Source organism: Bos mutus, chromosome 17 (genome assembly GCF_027580195.1).
Source record: "Bos mutus isolate GX-2022 chromosome 17, NWIPB_WYAK_1.1, whole genome shotgun sequence".
NCBI lineage: Eukaryota > Metazoa > Chordata > Mammalia > Artiodactyla > Bovidae > Bos > Bos mutus.
The window spans coordinates 53,037,525-53,058,093 of NC_091633.1; the positions used below are offsets into that span (position 1 = coordinate 53,037,525).

General features: G+C 39.5%; 1 protein-coding gene across 1 annotated transcript in view; it reads right to left on the reverse strand.

The window, feature by feature from the left end:
- Window positions 1-937: 937 nt before the first annotated feature.
- Window positions 938-20,569, reverse strand: part of SLC7A11 (solute carrier family 7 member 11) — a 141,341-nt gene continuing 121,709 nt past the window's right edge. Inside the window, exon 12 of the mRNA XM_070386539.1 lies at window positions 938-1,663. Coding sequence (XP_070242640.1) covers window positions 1,608-1,663 — 56 coding nt within the window. The 3' untranslated portion in view covers window positions 938-1,607. The remainder of the gene's footprint in view (window positions 1,664-20,569) is intronic.

Sequence of the window (20,569 nt, forward strand, 5' to 3'; positions counted from 1 at the left end):
CTCTGGTAAGTTTATACTCCCCAAGACATCAGGGAAATAGAAACATTCACAGAGGTTAGAGGAATGAATAGATTCAAGTATTCTATTAAAAAAAAAAAAAGGGAATAGCATGCATTGAACCCAGAGAATAGCCTACCATGTAAAAAATTTCAGCAAAAAATGGTAACTCTGTTTTCCATAATTATGAAGAACACACAATTTAAAAAAGAAAAAAAAAAGGATGTAATATGAGAGACTGGAGTTGAATCCATGGCAACATACATAGAACCAGAAAGATATCAACCTTCTTTTGAGTTTTAGAAACACATGTGTGAAATACTGTAGCACCATCCTTATTATACAGAGAAGGCAATGGCACCCCACTCCAGTACTCTTGCCTGGAAAATCCCATGGATGGAGGAGCCTGGAAGGCTGTAGTCCATGGGGTCGCAGGGAGTCGGACACGACTGATCGACTTCACTTTCACTTTTTGCCGGGGACCAGCCCCGGCTGATCCAGGGTATTCGAAGGAGAGACGGCGTAGGCGAAGATCAGGAAACAATTGCTTAATTAAACGTTAATTAAGGATATAAAGAGTAATAGAATGAGGATAGCTCAGTGAGGAAATTCAGTGGAGAAAAGAGGCTGAAATAAGGATAGCTCAGTGAGGAAATTCAGTGTAGAAAAGAGGCTGAATGATTCAGCCAGAAGGTAAGAGAAAGAACGACATGGTGAGACCAAGTTTCGGTGAACAAGGCCCGCACTTTATTTTCCAAAGTAGTTTTTTATACCTTAAGTTATGCATAGAGGATAATGGGGGAAGGGGTAGACTCATGCAGTAAGCCAGGCTTTCTTCCTGCAAACTTATCATATTCTTCCTGCAAACTTATCATATGCAAAAGTTTAGGTGATTTGCATCATCTTCTGGCCCGGAGGCCTTTTTCTCTAAAGGTGATTATTCTAAAGTCAGGCGCCAGCCTCCAAAAAGCATTAGATAAATTTGCATTCCTGCAGAGCAAAGGTGTGGTGGGCTATAACAAGAAAAAGAATTAACTCAAGGGTCCCAGGTTACAAACATTAAAGCTACTACTTACACCAATTATATTAATCAATACACTGCCAGGGACACAGCAGGTAAGGGATATGGAGACTTAGCAGCAAATATTGGCCCAACAAGTGAAAATCCCTTCACCAATACAATTTCTAATCAATCTTTTAACTGCTCAAAGGAATCTGTATTTAGACAGTTTAGAACATCTCATGCCTCTCACAGTTGGGAGGCTCTGAACAATCACGTGTGGCCGGAAAAACCTATTCAGGCAGGCTAGAGGATTTCCAAAGGAGTTTGTAGGTTGAAACACTGTCGCACCCAGGAATTATTAACTGGAGCTGTAAGCTAACTCTTTTTTCAGAGAGAGGTAGTGGGGGACAGCCCCCCATAAAGTCAGAGGTGTAGGTGAAAGCACAAAGCAGAAAGTAGGCAGACTCTGGTTTTGGGGGTAGATTGCTCGAGAATTTCCAGGGAGACTCCTGAGGCTTGATCCCGCCTTTGCGTATGTCAAGCCTCCTTCCTCGTGACCTTTGCCATGGGCGGAGCTCGCTCCCCACATCTCCCCCTTTTTTATTTCTTAAAACAGCCAGATGCAGCTCAGTCGCGAGCTTCTGAATGTTCTGCCGAAGAATCCTGACAATACAAGGAAGAATGATTATGAGAAGCAAAATTAAAGCACCAGCAGCGATGTATCCAAGGATATTAGACAGAATGTTTTTTCCTGAAATGAAGTTAGAGAAAGTGTGAAAAAAGTCATTAGCTGCTCCAGCGGTGGTAAAATCCAGTTGAGAGTGTTCCAGGGTCTGTATTTGATTATGAAGTTTCCCTAAGTCCAGGCCAATGTCAGAGCTGTTCCAAACACCTGAGATATGATTTTTGATTTTTTCCCATTCATAATCTGTCTCGTTTACCTTTAAAGATGTCACGCATATCCACCGGTAATCAGCGTGGCAAGACAGAGCCATTTTCACTTTTAAAGCCTGTAACTCAGTCCCAATATGCATTATTGCCTCTTCTAAGGCGTCTACTCTCATCTCTAATTTCCTATCTATAGCTTCCTGTGTTGCTAGAGTTAAATAAACATTTTTAGACATGGTATCAACATATTGGGCAGTATGCACTTGTTGAGTCAATGATATTGCTGCCGCAGTAACAGAACTAATTGCTGCTATTAAAGCTGATATTCCTAAAATAAGTACCCACAAATCGTCATGATCACATTAAATCTTGTAGTTGTTGTAACACAGTAAGACCATAGCTATCATTTCCTTTTTGTTTCCCTCTTTCATTCTCCCTTCTTCCTTCTTACTACCTTCTCTTTCTTTCATTTCTTTTCCTTTACCCTCTTTCTAACTTTTTCTTTCCTCCTCCTTCTCTTTCTCTCTGTATCTCTTTTTCTAACTTCCTTTTTTCCTTTCTCTATCTTGCTGCGTTCCCTGATTCCTTCCTTCTCTGTTCCTCTCTCCTTTTCACTCTTTAGTTCTTTTTCTATCTTTAGATCTTTCTCTATTTTCTTTCCTTTTTTCTTTTTCACTTTTTTTTCTTTTTTCTTTTTATTTTTCTCTCTTTTTTTGCTTGGGTGAGGCCCCGCTGATGGGGTTTTTCTGCAAGGAGCAGGCTCTGTATATTGTGTATTCTTTAAAAGCTCCTTTGTTTAAAAGAAGTCTTTTTTATCTTTTTCAGCTTTAAGCAATGCTCTGGGAGACTTTGGATGTAAACTGGGGAATTTTTAGGCCCTGGGAGGTGCAAGCGGAGGTGGAGTAGTCGCCTTAAATCAGAAATTGTTGGATAAATTTTTAAAGGTTTGTGTAGAGGGGGAGGGGGCTCGCCAGGGCGCCCAGCCGCAGCGTCCTGTAAGCCCTCTCCTTCCTCAGGAGGTAGAGCACAGTCTCCCTCCTTTTCTTTGTCAATGGCAGAAAATATGATCTGCACAGAAGGTGGAGACCCACTACCATCCACCGCTATAGCCTCTCCCATAGGCTATCCCACAGCCTCATGATGAGGGTCCAGAACATTTTTAATCATATTTATAGGATAAGTGTTTAGTTGTTTTTTCACCTTCACCAAAGTATCTAAATTAACAGTAGCCTCTTTAACAGTTTCAAGATTACTGTATAAAGAGTTGCCATTCTTAGTTTCAGTGTTATCCATGTCAGAAAGTTAAATATAATAGAAGATAAAGCTTTTAGCTTTCAAAAGATCAGGCTTTTCTTTGGCCTTTTAACTTCAGAAACCATTTTTTCTCTCTAACTCTTTAACACTTTCAACACTTCCCACTCCTCTCGCCCTGTCTATCCTACAGGGGGGTCCGCGGCACCCTCGAGTGGGGTCCTAGCCGTCCCGAACCCTGGAAGAACAATAGGGCTGGTGGCCCAGATTGTTCCGGGGGAGGAACAGTAGGCTGGTGACCCAAACTGTTCCAAGGGAGGAGCAGTAGGGCTGGTGACCCAAACTGCTCCGTGGGGGAACAAGAGGGCTGGTGACCCAGTTGTTCCGAGAACGGGGAGCAATAGGGCTGGTGACCCTGATTGCTTTGGGGAGCTTACCTTCGAAAATCCCTGTCTCGGGCACCACCCGAGTTTGCAGGAAGAAAGCCTGGCTTACTGCAACTTTTCACTTTCATGCATTGGAGAAGGAAATGGCAACCCACTCCAGTGTCCTTGCCTGGAGAATCCCAGGGACGGGGGAGTCTGGTGGGCTGCCGTCTATGGGGTCACACAGAGTTGGACACGACTGAAGTGACTTAGCAGCAGCAGCAATCCTTATTATAGACCTACTCGTGATGATCAGCCCTAATATTATTCCCTCTGATACAGTTTAGAAAATAAGTTTCTGCAATTAGCAAATGGACTGAATCATAAGCAACTGTCTTTTGTTCCTGAATTGGCTGCTTTGATTACTCATAGATTCAACTAGTCAATATTAGGGGGAAAATGCTCGTTTTTTCTTTGAAAGAAATTAAGTGCCTATTTTTTGAGGACTTATTTTTTGTGTTATTTTTCAATGAAAGCTGACTGATGTTTAAGGGTGGCTACCTAGATAGCATATTAAAAAGCAGAGACATTACTTTGCCAACAAAGGTCCGTCTAGTCAAGGCTATGGTTTTTCCAGTGGTCATGTATGGATGTGAGAGTTGGACTGTGAAGAAAGCTGAGCGCCGAAGAATTGATGCTTTTGAACTGTGGTGTTGGAGCAGACTCCTGAGAGTCCCTTGGACTGCAAGAAGATCCAACCAGCCCATTCTAAAGGCGATCACTCCTGGGTGTTCATTGGAAGGAATGATGCTAAAGCTGAAACTCCAATACTTTGGCCACCTCATGTGAAGAGTTGACTCTTTGGAAAAGATTCTGATGCTGGAAGGGATTGGGGGCAGGAAGAGAAGGGGACGATGGAGGATGAGATGGCTGGATGGCATCACTGACTCGATGGACGTGCGTCTGAGTGAACTCCGGGAGTTGGTGATGGACAGGGAGGCCTGGCGTGCTGTGGTTCATGGGGTCGCAGAGAGTCGGACACGACTGAGCGACTGAACTGATCTGAACTGAGGACAACATGATCACTGGCTACTAGTAACAGGTGGTTTTCTTTTGACACAGAACTTAAAAGTTTTTAATTATTATTTTGAAATTTTCAGTTGCCTAATGAACACAGGGAAAATGGGCAGCACAGGGCTAGTATTCTGGAAAAAGACTAGAAGTTCTTAAACAAAACAACACAATAGGTGACTACAGGGAGACAGCATTATTTAAGTGTTAAAACTACCTATCATTCAAATGAATGTTTTTATTCAAAGTAACCTCCACTAGAAGCTGTTATTTCAGTGACAACTTTGTTCTAAGTATTTTGAAAATGTCAGTCTTGGAATTAATTTTGTACACAATACCAGCTGTGCAAGAAATCAGGCACTATAGCTTTGCATGTCCTATGTTCTTGGTTCTTTAGTCACTCAGTCGTGTCTGACTCTTGTGATCCCATGGACTGTGACCTGCCAAGCTCCTCTGTCCACAGGATTTCCCAGGCAAGAATACTGGAGTGTGTCACCATTTTCTCCTCCTGGGGATCTTCCTGACCCAGGGACCAAACTCACATCTCCCATCTCCTGCATTGCTTGTGAATTCTTTACCACTGAGCCACCAGGGAAGGCTTGCACATTCTATGTAACAGCTCAAATTCCGTGGCCTCCCCCCAAAATAGCAAAATAAATGTTATTTACTTAGAATATTTGCTGCCTCCTCATGTCATTGATAAAGCCATGCAACTAAACTGAAGAGCTTTTAGAAATTTTAAACTTGTACTGAGAACTATTAATTTCAATACATAATCATAGGCTTAAATTTTTGCATCATCATGTGCTAAACAGACCATGTGAATGGTCATGAACCAAATCACTAATCCACTCTGATTTCACCATTGATTTGGTTACATGAGGTACTCTGTATCACCAGATAAACATGTAGGAAGAAAAGTTGCCTACATAGTGCAGGTGAGATGTCACAAACCAGTTAATATATTTTGGTCCTCGATTGCCACTTTATACCAGCTCAATATTAGTGCAAATTCTGCAGCCAGCTAAGGACTATCACGCACTCCTGACACTGCTGTTTACAATTTCAAGAATGATCATGTCCCTCCACTTAGGAAGACAAACATTTTAGGAGCAAAACTCCTTAAATTATAATCTCCAATCTAAACAAAACCTCTCATTTCTTATCATGCTGAATAGAATTATTCCTCCTTAAAAATTGTTGAAATATTGGCTGATGGAGTATAGCAGCATGGCGAGTTTTTTAAAGGAAAAAAAAAAAAAAAAAACAAGCAAATGCCAATAATAAGTAGTGAAATAAAAGGACATAATTCCTGTCTTACAAATATTTATACTGTTTCTATAATGGATAATGGCAATATAGAGTATAATAATCCTCCAAAGTCATCACCATATTGCCTTCATTATTGTTTTCAATAAAACATCTTGCTTTCAAAGGGATGGTGGGAAATGTGACTAAAAATGTTTGTAGGTTAATTGCATAGATTACGTGTCTACTGTGTGCTCTATTAGCATCAGTTCAGTTCAGTCCAGTCGCTCAGTCGTGTCCAACTCTTCACGACCCCAAAAATCGCAGCACGCCAGGCCTCCCTGTCCATCACCAACTCCCGGAGTTCACTCAGACTCATGTTCATCGAGTCAGTGATGCCATCTAGCCATCTCATCCTCCATCGTCCCCTTCTCCTCCTGCCCCCAATCCCTCCCAGCATCAGAGTCTTTTCCAATGAGTCAACTCTTTGCATGAGCATAATAGTAGTTAATATTTCTAGAGAACTTACTATGATCTGGACACTATGTTTCACCTGTAGAGAAAGCACTACCAGCCCTATTTCAAAGAAGAGTAGGCAGGAGCTCAGAGAGGCTAGTAACTTGCTTTTGGTTTCATCCCTAAGAAGTTAGTAAAGCCAAAATTTAAATCTAGGTCTAACTCCAGTTTGCATTCTTACTATTTCTGAGAGTTTTGACTAATCCTAGTTGTTGAAATTTTTAGTAGGAAAACTCTCAGTCTCTTGAGGCTGAAATAAACTGTTGTAAATGACAATATCTGTCAGCTAGAGAAACACAATTTAAAACCATGTTTAAATCTGAGACTAAATTCCATGTCCTATTTATCATTTCAACAACAATTAAACAAATTTCTTTCCCTGATGGATTAACACCAGTGTGGCATATGATATATTTGGAATCCACCACCCAGTCTCAAATGGCCAGAAAACAGCAGCAGCTTTCATGTCATTTCTAAGCAAAAGTTGAAAGCCAAAAAAAAATCACTGGCAAAATTCACTCTGGTGAGACTTTCAAGTTTATTCTCCCCTGAGGTTCAAACAAACTTCAGATAATCATCATGAACATGGTAATGAACCAAACTCAGATTCAGGCTATGGCTTCTCAGAAAGTGAGCCCTTCCATTTAGACTGAGGCACAGCTTCAAGTGAGAAGCCAAATGGGGTCAGATGTTCAATAGTTGGAGAAAGCCTCAGCTGTCATATTGAAACAATGTTGACAAGATGGCAGGCTTTAAATAAATCTCCTGTGGAGGTTATTGACAGCATTCTTCCTTTCCCTTCCTTCTTATCCAGCCTCACTGTTTTCTCAATCACATGCCAATAATGCACAGTATTTACCAAGAACAACAAGGACTATGCCACATGACAATATTTTAGCAACAGGAGTCTGTCCTAAGCACACACACAGAGCACTTCCTTGACTCCTCAGCCCAAGATAAAACGTGCTGCTGATATATATATATATATCCTCAGAAAGCCACCACAAGCCTCAGCCACCAGAAATTAATCCTTTTCAGTTAATTTTACTGAATAAACTGGGCACTGAGCACCATGAGTTCTTCTTTTAAATAATCCATTCTGGCAAATGTCCTAAGACTATGGATTGATTCCAGGTAGGTGACATCAATCTATCTTTCTAGTAGCGAGAACCTGGCTTACCAACTTTGAATTAAATACCATATAAGGTTTAGAAATGGGGATCCATTAACTGTTTGAGTGGTACATTTCTCTACAATAGTAACTTGGAATTCATCAAGTATAGCCTAAAAGTTTAGTCCAAATTATGACAACACTAAACTGTGAGATTTCATGATCTTTCAACGGGCATGTGCCATTATCAACTGTAGATTAAGAGCTAGCAAGGCTGTAAGGAAAACTAACTTTTGATACATTACTCCTCTGTTCTAAAATAATTGATCATCCTATAGATATATGAGAATAATAGGAGAATGATATAATCCCAATAAATATAATTTGATATTAAGGAGATATTGTTTTAAATCACTAAAAGCTATCTTTGCCTTTGGAATCTATATAATACTTAATTTCAGCCCATATACCTTTTAGTTGGAGAAGATAATGGCTACCCACTCCAGTATTCTTGCCTGGAGAATTCCATGGACAGAGAAGCATGGTGGGCTACAGTCCATGGGGTCGCAAAGGGTCAGACACAACTGAGCAACTAAGCGTGTGCACGTGTGCACACAGACACACATGTTTGTGCACACACACACACCTTTTAGTTACAAGATTCTCAAGTTGGTAGATAGATATCTCAGTAAGCTCACTGGGGTGTCCTAAACCATCAGGACACTCAGGTAAATGGCTTTATTACAATGAAAAATTGCAAAACTATTAAAATGAAGGTAAACATTGAGAATGTTTAAAATGGGGTCTTAGAATTACCCCATTCTTAGGCTATTCATATTTTTAGTAGTCTAGGAATATTAAAGTCATGGATAATTTAAAAGCTAGACCTTGAAGGCACCAGAAGATGATTTGATTCCATCCTTTACAAATGGATTGCAATGCTTTATTCAAAGGCTACTCAAAGGTGATAGAAGCGTGATTCCCCTGCCTGCTTCCATCACAGGTCTTTTCAGCAGTTTCTCTTGGGAAAATAAAATTGTACTGTTAAGAGAAAAACTAAAAACCATAGATCTTATCCACTTTCTTTTACAAGGGAATAAATTATACACTAATAATATAGATATAATATAAAAATAGATATAGATATAATATAAAAATGGGCTTCCCTGGTAGCTCAGCTATAAAGAATCAGCCTGCAATGAAGCAGATCCAAGTTTGATCCCTGGGTCGGGAAGATCCCCTGGAGAAGGGTATGGCAACCCATTCTTGCCTGGAGAATTCCAAGGACAGAGGAGCCTGGTGGGCTACAGTCCACAGGGTCACAAAGGGTGGGACATGACTGAGCAACATTCACTTTCATCTATAAAATAGATCACCAACAAAGACCTATTGTATAGGTCTATACAAGGAACTATACTCAATACTTTGTAATGCCTATAAGGGAAAAGAATATGAAAATATGTGTATGTGTGTGTGTGTGTGTATAACTGAACCACTTTCTGTATACCAGAAAGTTACACAACATTGTAAATCAACTATACTTCAATTTTAAAAACGGAAGTTGAGAGAGGTGAAAAGATCAAGCCAATGTCACCCACCAAGGCAACGACCAGCTCATAGGCGCAGCAGCTCCTCCCACTCCTGACACTATAACACGTCAGTCCCTTTCAAGAGACAACAGTTTTGTTCATGCTCTTTTTTCTTCTGTCTGCATCACCCAGTCCTGTGTGATTATTATCCTGAAACGTCCTACTCCTTTTTTCCAGCATAAATCCATGAAGCCCTTTAGGGACCCCAGGCAATTTTGTTTCTGTCACACCACTTACCCAAAACCAAAAGGAAACACAAGGAGAAACTGGTGTCAGAGAGAAAAGCCAAAGCTAGGGGGGAACTTCCAATTCAAGATTATCCATATCATTGTCACCATGATTATGCCATCATCTTCATCACCGTCCATTATATTAAACATTGCACACTATAATACACATGTCACTTCATTTGATGACCAATCAACAAGAACTATGAAGTATATTAATAAACTAAGTGCTGGGGAAAAGCAGACTGCTTTGTAATCTCCACAAGTTGCTTAGCATGTGCAATTTCTCTCAGAAAATAGATTTTACAACTTTTGAAGTCGTCTGTTATGCCTCCTGTTACTTTTTTATTACACAGATCTCTAACAAAGAGATGCATTTATAAAAAAAAAACAATCTGCAGATGACTGGTTCACGAAACTAGAAAGAAAACCAACACCCTTCACCACAGAGTCCAGCGACTAAAAGTCAGGCTGAAAGTGGAATCAACCACAGACGAACTGCAGGGAGGCAGCAGCCCCAGTGACCTCTCTGTGGCTCCTGATGCTAATAGCCAAGCCCTCCTTCCTGAACCTTCCATTTCCTTTGTTTTATATATCACTGCTCTCTTCTTGGCTCTTTGAAGCTTCCTTCTCAGTGCCATTGTATGGCTTTGCTGACCCTCCACAGATTTTCACACTTCTGAGCATTTGCTCATGATATTCTTTTCTTGCTTTCCCTCTGCTTGAACTTCTTATCTTCCAAGATTCACCTCAAACACCACTTCCCTTCTAAAGTCTTTTCTGACCATCTAGGCTGGAATGACTTGCTCTCGCCTCTTTTTTAAAAAAAAAAAAAATACTTTTAGTTTTTCAAACAGATAATGCATTCACAGGGTTCAAGAGCCAAAAAACATAAATAGGCATGCACCGAAGTCTCCTTCACCTTTTCATACTGTTCAGGGAGATGGTGAAGGACAGGGAAGCCTGATGTGCTGCCGTTCATGGGGTCGCAGAGAGTCAGACACGACTTAGCAACTGAACAACAGCAACGAAGTCTCCGTTATACCACTGTTTCTGTCATCCATTGTTCCCCATGGGTTGGGTTTTCTTCTGTTTCCATAGATATACAAATAAGCAAAGACAAGTGTAATTTTTGTCTGGTTTTGTACAAGTGGTGGCATACCACAGTATGTTTTGCATGTTGTTGTTGTTTTTTCCCCACTTAATGGGGTGTTTTGGAGAGAGGATATTTTCCTACTAACACAGAGAATATGGCATCATTCTCTCATATTCTCTTTATGTGGAGTATTTTATTGCTTAGTCACAAAGTCTTGTCTGACTCTTGGCAACCCCATGGACTCTTTGCAAGCCCCAGGGACAGGCTCCTCTGTCCACAGGATTTTCTAGGCAAGAATACTGGAGTGGGTTGCCATTTCCTTCTCCAGGGGTAGTAATTTACTGCAGAGCTATAAATAGTATATTTTACTTCTCTTTTATTGATGGAAATTTAAGGCATTTCTAACTTGCTATTTTAAGCAATGAAACAATAGTCTAACAACATACTTTTACACACACATACTATTATATCTACAGAATAAACTGGAATTCTATAAAAAAGTGTGAAATTTTGATAAACGTTTTCAATAGTCCTGAATATTTGTGTTGTAGGAATGCATATATTCTCAAGCAATATGTGAAGTGCTTACCTGCCCCCCATTCTTGATAACACAGTATTAACAAACTTAATGTATCTTAGTCAATCTTAATAGGTAAGAGATGTTATTTCAGTGCAATACTAATTTGTATTTCTTCTTTTATGATTAATATTGAGTACCATTTCATAGTTTTAAGAGGTAAGAATATCATCTTTTTAATGAATTATTTGTTTATACCATTTCCACATATTTCTACTGGGTAATGTGCCAGAGTTAAAGCCTCCTGGAACACACTGAAGATTTTGTGCCAAGAGTCCTAGTCCCAGGAATCTATTTAGAAATGATAGCTTTGAAGTCAATAAATAGAAAAATTCAAGGAAATAAGAGACTTGCCCTTCAAAGAATCCAACATCAATTAGTACTACCTCTGTTCTTTATTTTCCTCCTTGCATATCCTAAATACAAATTTTATGGGTTTTTTTTATAGAAAGAAAAGAACATTTCTAGGATCAGCCACTTATTCTCATTCTATTGCTTCTCAAGTGTTTCCGTGGTTGAATGAAACACAGTAGCATTGTGTTGAAAGAAAACACAATGAGAACAAAGGTTATTGTCCAGTTGTTCAGCAGGGGCGGAAGGCATGGAATACCACACACACGTTCACCCGTAATTTTCTCTTTGGTCAGACTTTAACGAGAATCCGTGATGTCCCATTGCTTTGTTCAGATTCGAGACCTCTGTGCTAGCATGCAACTGTTTAAGAGCAATTCACCCAGACTCACCTTCCCTATTTAATTTTTGTCTTTTTTCTCTCTCTTTTTTTGCCACTGATAATTGCACCAAAATAAACAGCTTTCCTATGGTGCTCAACAGCATTCAAATGTGCCAGGGCAAGGACCCCTTTTCTAGAAAATGAAATAAAACATATGGAAGGAAACTAAGCACTCTTGTCAAAATTATTCCACTGTGAAATTAGTTACATTCCACAGGAAAATATAATCACACCGAGGGGTTCTTTCTTCAGTGACTCTCACACAAACTGCAGCAGGAAAAAAAAAATCTAGTGTTCAGCTTCATAAGCTGTCAGTGCCATTGGCTACTTAAACCCATTCATATTTGATTATTTTCAGTCCACTGCAATTTCTATACAGCCCTGGTGGATATTTCTTTGGTTCATTGAATAAAACATTCACATCAGTCTATGATTGTGTTGCTGCTGTCTTTGCTATAATTAACACAGCAACAGATTAAAAAATACTACTTAAAATAACTGGTATACATTCACTTCCAAACAGAATACACATAAAAAAGATTATTCAACAGAGAGCTGCCAAATGTACTGTAAACTGGAAGTGTTTCAATATCACTTAAACACTCGGCTAGAAGCTAAGTGAACCACATCTCTGCTGTCAGCAGAGCATGAAAGTCTGAGATTTGTTTCAGTTTCCATCCGGTCTCTGCCAGTTAAAACTAAAGACTTCTACAGGCTAAATACATATTTCCATTTTTACTGGCATTGTCCACTTACTCTTTTCTAAGCAATACAGTTCCTTCTCCAGGATGCTTGATCCTTTTATGAAGAAGATATTCTGAAAAGCATTATGGTCTGACAAACTTTTCCAAATTTCATCACCACCCTCATCTCTATGAAGCCTTTCTTGGATGCTCACAGTTGTGAATGGCACCATAGAGAAAATCTAATAGATGCCATTCCTTTTCCTATGAGAACATATCACACACACACACACACACACACACACACACACACACACACACTTGGGTGCACACAGTTGTGAATGGCACCAGAGAGAATCTAATAGATGCCATCCCTTTTCCTATGAGAATGTATCACTCACACACACACACACACACCAGAAAGAGAAACAAATGCAAACAGAAAACCTGCTCCAAATCCTCCACTGAATTCCTCTTTATTATCAAATCAAATCAAATGTTCTCAGCATGTCAGAGACTCCCACAATACAAGCCTAGATTCTCTCTCTCTCTCCCCAATGTGTTCTACCAATCACTTGAGTGCATCTCCTATTCCTAGTAAACCAGATTACTTGCAGTTCCTGTGACATTAGCATTTTCTCCTGATCTGATCCTGCCCCCTAAATAAGCAGAGAACTGGGGCCCTGGAGTCTAGAGTAGGGTATGTTAGATGCCTGATTCAGAGGGAAGGGAGGGAAGGGCCTAGGGAGGAAGAAGTATTCCTTGTAATCTTATCCATGGGTAGCTGGCATGCAACTAAGAAAATCATCTGAGCCAGATCATCCCTGAGTTGCTATGGAGGAAAGTCATGCAGACCAAACATGTTGTCAGTTTAAATGAGTGCTGCAGAAATAAGGCTTTGGTGATGAAACCAGGATGAGAGAGATAGGAGACAGGAAATATTTAAAAGTGGAGGGGTTGAGATGCAGTCAAAGCTGCAGAAATGAGAGATCTAAAGACTTCCTATAATTGCTGCATCTCTGGGTGGTTGGGGACAGAGTGTGAAGGATGTGAATAGAAGTAAGTGCCGCCTCAGTGCTTCTACTCATGGCATTCTTTCTGCAAGGAATGTCTCCTTCTACTCATCCCAATCATACGCATTCATCAAAACCCATCTTAAATACCGTATTTTCCAAGAAACCTGTACCTATCCCTTCAAAAGAGGCCACTGTCCCTCTTTTTCACTTCATCAGACATGGTTGGTACTTCTTCATGGCCTTTCTTAGGTAGATCATATATTACAGTCTTCAGTTTATTCGTCCCTTTACTATATTATATAATACTGTAAAATTATGGATTTCTTCTTAATATCAACTCTGTGTGTGCACGCACAATCTCAGTCATGTCCGACTCTCTGAGGCCCCATGGACTGTAGCCCACCTGGCTCCTCTGTCCGCGGCATTTTCCAGGTAAGAGTACTGGAGTGGAGTGCCATTTCCTATTCCAGCTGATCTTCCCAACCCACGGATCGAATCTACATCTTTTGTGTCTCCTGCATTGGCAGGTGGATTCTTTACCACTAACATCACCTGGGAAGCCCAATATCAAATGTAGCAACTACAAACCCTGGTGCATAACTGTAACTCAATAAATACTGTTAATATTATTTTAACTAACATCTAGGTAGGGAAGAAATATTTGCATGATCTATGGAACAAGGAAAAGGGTAAATGGTCCAGATATGTCTCTAGATGTTCTCCCAGGCGGCCAGCATCACTGGCGTTCCCACGATATGTTTTACAGAGATAACTAGAAATGTTCAGCTTATATTGAATATTTATCATGGGCCTACTTACTCAATTTGCTCATGTGTCAGAGAAAAATCATTCACTATATTCTCAAGGTATATGAAGAATGTTTAATAAATATCACTGCAGAAATATAGAAATGTCCATTTCAATATTCTCTTCCGTTTTTCTGGGCACATCCAGGAAGCCATTTCATCCCAACTAAATCTCTGAGACCAAGACTAATTTAGGTTATGTTGTGACTAAAATTTAGCTTGCTTTCTTATTTAACAATTATCTCTCACTGTATTATCTTTTTGCTAAATATATCATTTTGGAAATAGATGCTTGATATACATATTTCACATAAACCAATGGTAGGATCCATAGGAAAAATCTTACACTGTTACAGGAAATAAAATACTTGAATGTTGTTTATGTCAGCTGCTAGAAAGATTGAGGTCAAATTTTCAGCCAAGCTATAGCAAAGCCTATTGGACATTATGGAATATAATCTATGTTTAAACATTATCCCCAGATTTATTTTACTTTTCCTATTTATTTCCCTATTTTCCAATTTTATTACCTAAAAAAATGGTATCTTATAAGCCCTTTTAAATATTTATTTTAAAAATGAGGGCTATAAGTAATAAATACATAAAATTAATCTACTTTTCTTGAGACTGCAATATCCTAAAGTCAAAAATATTACACAGGTGTATAATTCTATTAAATAAAAAGAAATTACCAGCTTTAGGATATTTTCTTAAAAGTAGAATGATTTTAAAATTAGTTGGAAGGTGCAAGAAAACTCTAAAGATTTCCTAATTTGCTCCTAATGTTGAGATAAGCCATTTATTCATTTTTATCTATTTTTTTCCCTCTAAGGGTAAGGTAAATAAAACTTCCACCTGGCGATCTCACTTTTACAATTTTATCATAAAGTACAAAGGTTAGAAATCTTGGCTTTCAAAATTCCTTGCAATACTCACAGAGCTATAAAGTTATAAGAAATGCAGAGTGGTACTATTCACTAAGAATCTTGTTTTCCAAGGCTACAGCCATGCATCAACTAAACAAACTATAAATATGAAATATTATTGGCTATTCATCATCTGAAAGACCTTCAATTCAGTTTGGTCGTTCAGTCATGTCTGATTCTTTGCAACCCCATAAACCACAGCACACCAGGCCTCCCTGTCCATCACCAACTCCCAGAGTCTACCCAAACCCATGTCCATTGAGTCGGTGATGCCATCCAACCATCTCATCTTCTGTTGTCCCCTTCTCCTCCTGCCCTCAATCTTTCCCAGCATCAGGGTCTTTTCCAATGAGTCAGCTCTTCGCATCAGGTGGCCAAAGTACTGGAGCTTTAGCTTCAACATCAGCCCTTCCAATGAACACCCAGGATCGATTTCCTTTAGGGTGGACTGATTGGATCTCCTTGCAGTTCAAGGGATTCTCAAGAGTCTTCTCCAACATCACAGTTCAAAAGCATCAATTCTTTGGCGCTCAGCTTTCTTTATAGTCCAACTCTCACATCCATACATGACCACTGGAAAAATCATAGCCTTGATTAGACGGACCTTTGTTGGCAAAGTAATGTCTCTGTTTTTTAATATGCTATCTAGGTTGGTCATAACTTTCCTTCCAAGGAGTAAGCATCTTTTAATTTCACAGCTGCAGTCACCATCTGCAGTGATTTTGGAACCCCCCAAAATAAAGTCTGACACTGTTTCCACTGTTTCCCCATCTATTTCCCATGAAGTGATGGGACCGGATGCCATGATCTTCGTTTTCTGAATGTTGAGCTTTAAGTCAACTTTTCACTCTCCTCTTTCACTTTCATCAAGAGGCTCTTTAGTTCTTCTTCACTTTCTGCGATAGGGTGGTGTCATCTGCATATCTGAGGTTACCTTTAAAATGGGCTTCCCTGATAGCTCAGTTGGTAAAGAATCAGTCTACAATGCAGGAGACCATGGTTCAATTCTTGGACCAGGAAGATCCCCTGGAGAAGGGATAGGCTACACCCTCCAGTATTCTTGGGCTTCCCTTGTGGCTCAGCTGGTAAAGAATCTGCCTGCAATGTGGGACACCTGGGTTTGATCCCTGCGTTGGGAAGATCCTTGGAGAAGGAAAAGACTACCCACTCCAGTATTCTTGCCTGGAGATTTCCATGGACTGTATATAGTTCATGGCGTCACAAAAAGCAACTTTCACACTAGTCACAAACACACCTTTAAAATATGTAGTTCTCTCACTAAAACAAGATGAAAACTTAGAATTTGAAGCTGATTAACAGCAAAAATCACTGCAAGTGTCATGAAATTTCATCAGAACTTATTTCCAAAATTTCCCATCTTTAGTAATGCCATGTCATACATATTTTGCTTTTATTTGTATACTTTCATTTCCAATTAAAATGTTTCAAAAATTAATGTTTTGAGTAAAAAGAGTCACTAAAAGGCCAACGCAAAATATGAAATTTTACAAAAACAGTCTTTTAAAAAATATGTCTCAGATTAAAAGGTTTTTTATGAACTGGTTATTTAAATGTGTGGAAGTGAGCAAATGTTGTATTATTGCTGACTCAAAAGAAGACACTTGCTGTGTGGGCAGAGAATGTGGAAGCTATTTGTGAAGGGAAGAGTTTGTCACTTGAATTAATGTGGTAGACTTGCCTCATAAGTCATCTCCACCATACTGCTCTACTACACTGCTGGGAAGAGTCAAGGTCAATATTCTACTCATTTAGAACATACAGAGCCTATTTATTTACTAAAGGACTCATATCCCTTCATGTGGTCAGGATACAATAAGACTCAGAATAAAAGCTTCTTTAAGAAACCAATTACTCAGGGAAATGAATAAACTATTACATTTGAACAAATATGTCAAAATCTTGCTTGCTCTCCTCTGCAGCTGAATGCCACGCCTCGCCTATCCACACAGAGGAGGTGGTCACCTACCAACTCAGATTTCGGTCCTACTGAATAGGTTCCTTATTACAATGCAATATTGTTTCTCTCTTTATGTCTTCCTTGAAGCCCTGATTTCTATTATATTTTCCCAAAGTCCTTTAAAAAAGAACAAAGCATTCCTTTGCGCAATAGGATTTAAGAATTGAACTTGTTTATGCAGAAAGAGCTCTGTCTTCAACATGGCGGCCAAGCTCTCAAAAAGCAGAAAGTCAAAGCAGTACATGGGAATGTCAGAGAAAAAGAGACACTGAAAGTGTTAAAAACAAACTTTAGCGGGGGTCAGCATTTTGTTTCTGGTTCACTTTTTGCTGAAGGTAAGAACATACTCCATATACCTAGGATAAGAATTCACTCTGAATATTCATATTGATGATTTCTATTTATAGGAAATAATCATGGCTGGTCATAAAAATAACTGAATATGGAACAAATGGACTCTTCCTGGCCCTGTGGGCCAGTTTCCAACAGTGAACATATTCTTGGTACTATTTTGTTCCCATAGATTCACAAAGAGTGGCTGCTTTGGTTTTCTTGTCCAGAGAACTGGTCCATTCAGCACATCCATATGGTGCCCTAGATTCTATTGAAAAGTCGATGAATCATGTGGGTGAATGGACCACTTCTATGTCCTCATTTTCTTTTCCATTATTTGGGGCTTTAAAACTTTGGTTTGAGTTCATTTTGATTGCTAACTATTAATATTGACTTTATGCTGTGCTCAGTCACAGTCGTGTCTGACTCTTTGCGACCCCATGGACTGTCACCCTCCAGGTTCCTCTGTCCATAGGATTATCCTGGCAAGAACACTGGAATGGGTTGCCATTTCCTGCTCCAGTCTCTCTAGCTGGTTAGAACTGTTAAAGGAGCTAAGAAAATGGTGGGAAAAGGCAAAAGGCTGGGAAAAGACTCAAGGTTGGCACAGGCATGCAGCCAACTAGGATGTCCATTTCCTAATGCTCTGGAAAGATCTCTGTATTAAGCTTTTCTGCTAGTCTTTGCTTCAAACCAAACTGATCAGCAACTTCTGTCAGGGGATATTTTAAAAATACTCATTAAGCACTAAGTATACATGAAGCACTGTTAGAAAGACTTTCAATTACAATTTTTTTTTTTAAATAATTCCTATTTTCACAGAGCTCAGGGTCCTTGTGAAGTCACCATGGAAGTAATACACCTGAATAAAAACTTCTCCAATGACTGGGGGCAGGTTATGAAGAGATGAAAGTGTCTCAGGAGATAAGATATGGAAAGGTTATCTAGCAGAAGAAACAAAGACTATGATAAAGAAAGCGTCATAAAACTGCGACTGAGAAATATAATATCATTTCAACATATGAGAAGCAGGGAATCACTTCCAATTTCTCACCAACTGGGGAGATAATAATACAACTGGAGCTTTGTGTTTCTACCCCATGCACTTTTAGCTACCTCCTATTTCTATTTATGCACCATTAGCTGGTTGCCTGGAATCTCTGCTACCACATGTTCATCATCCCTGCTCCTCTTTCATTTTTTATGAAAAATGACTCAATTTCTGTAAACAAATGTTCTCATAGGTCTCTATTTCCCTATAATTTTATCATCGTTAGACCTTTCCTTGACCATTTGTAAGCTCTCTAAATTCAACTGTAATGGAGTTTTCAGAAGGGCAGAGGAATCAAACCTGGAGCACATCAAAATTGGTTTCCCTCCTCCCCTGTGAAGTACGGTTAAAATGAATATCAAGGAAATCTATGAAGGCAACTAAACAGATAGGAGATCTCTTAAAACCAGTGAGAAGAAAAATGAAATGAAGCAAAAAGTAATTAATCCCTGCTTCTTCCGCCTGTGGAGGAAATACTGTCACAGGGGCGGGAGTGGGGACGCAGCCACGGAGGGCTCTCCCACTTTGTCTCCCTGCGTTTTCCATGCGACATAAAGCAATCAAACCCCCGGTGCCCGCTTCAGGCCTGCATGCAAGTTGCATCCCTGTGCTTGCAAAAACCCTCCATTCAGCTGGAACAGAGGGGACTAACTTAGTTCTCACAGCAAGGAAGAAAGCACATGGAGCAGAAGTTCAGCTGCAGAACAGACAAGAATACACCGGTGTCTCAGAGGGCCTCCAGCAACCGGAAGCAGAAGAAACCAGGCAGAGCACACACAACACAATCCAGAGCAGAAACGCTTCCGCGTGTTCAGCACGCATTCACCACCCTGCCCTTTCTGCCCGTCAGTTCTCCAATAACTGTCTTAGGTACTGACACTGTACCTCTCCCATTAGTAATATTTTCACTTGTCCAAATATACTTCTGCTCTCAACCTCCTGGTGTAGGAGATAGGATGGTAGAATGGCCACTATTCTCTTGAAAAGCAGATCCCATCTTCAGTTGTTTACTGAACGGCTGACAATAGTTCACTCCTACCAACCACTTCCAGAAAGTCAGAGAAGGAACTGCCCATCACCCTGAAGGAGAAAGAAAGGTAATTTCTCTGTGATTTTTAAATGCATGAAAAGAAAAATCTCTACTGCAGCATTAACTATAAACTGCACAAACATTAAATTGTTTTGAAGATTAAGCTCCCAAGAGCTGCCATGATTAATACGAATCAATGGCATCAGCAAATTTTACACAACAGAAACACAGCAATTGTGAAAAACCAACAAGCACAACTAAATTTTGTTGTAATTGGCTCAAGTCTTCTTAGATGTCATGAAAACGGAAAATAAAACAGTATTAAATGGTACAAAGTTTAGGAATCCTGAATTTGTACCGAAAGAGTTTGATTTTAATTGTAAAATTTTAGGGTAAGTTTTGATTCATAATGTGTTCCCATTTTCAAGGATGTAGTTTTCTTAGGCCAAACACATAGTTTACCATTAATGTAAGATTTTTTCCTATATTTTTGGATCTTTGACAAAAATACTTTATTTAACCCCTTTTCATATCCTTTATTTTTTCTGCCTACTGGAATAAGTTTGAGGTGAATGAATAAGCTATCCAATTTAGCAAGCATTTTCAACCCTTAAAAAGCTGATGTAAAGGTGGCTCTAAGAGATACCCAAGAAAATAGAATGGATCAGTAGGATAATCTAAAGCAGAAGGGTTGTCTCTGATCTTTTCTGCACCTCTACTTATTGTCTAATGCAGGATATAGCATAGACTAGGTTTTCAGACTTGCTGGATGAAACTGGTTAAAGATGAATATGCTTATATTGTAAGAATACAGTAAATTATCATTTGTCACCCAGTTCTTTCAACATGACCTCCACAGAAGAGAGCACCCTGACTCTTGGAAGTAAGCCTTGAAAGATGGATTTGCCAAAGGAAATGTCAATAAGGCCAGTTACAGGATCATCCTTAATAATCAGATCAATCTGGGCTAAAAATTTAGCTCTGTATGTGTTAATTAGAAGTGATATTATTGGAGTTTTAAAGAGTGAGACTGCACCACAGTTTAACTCAAAATGTCTCTTCAAGGAGGAGTCA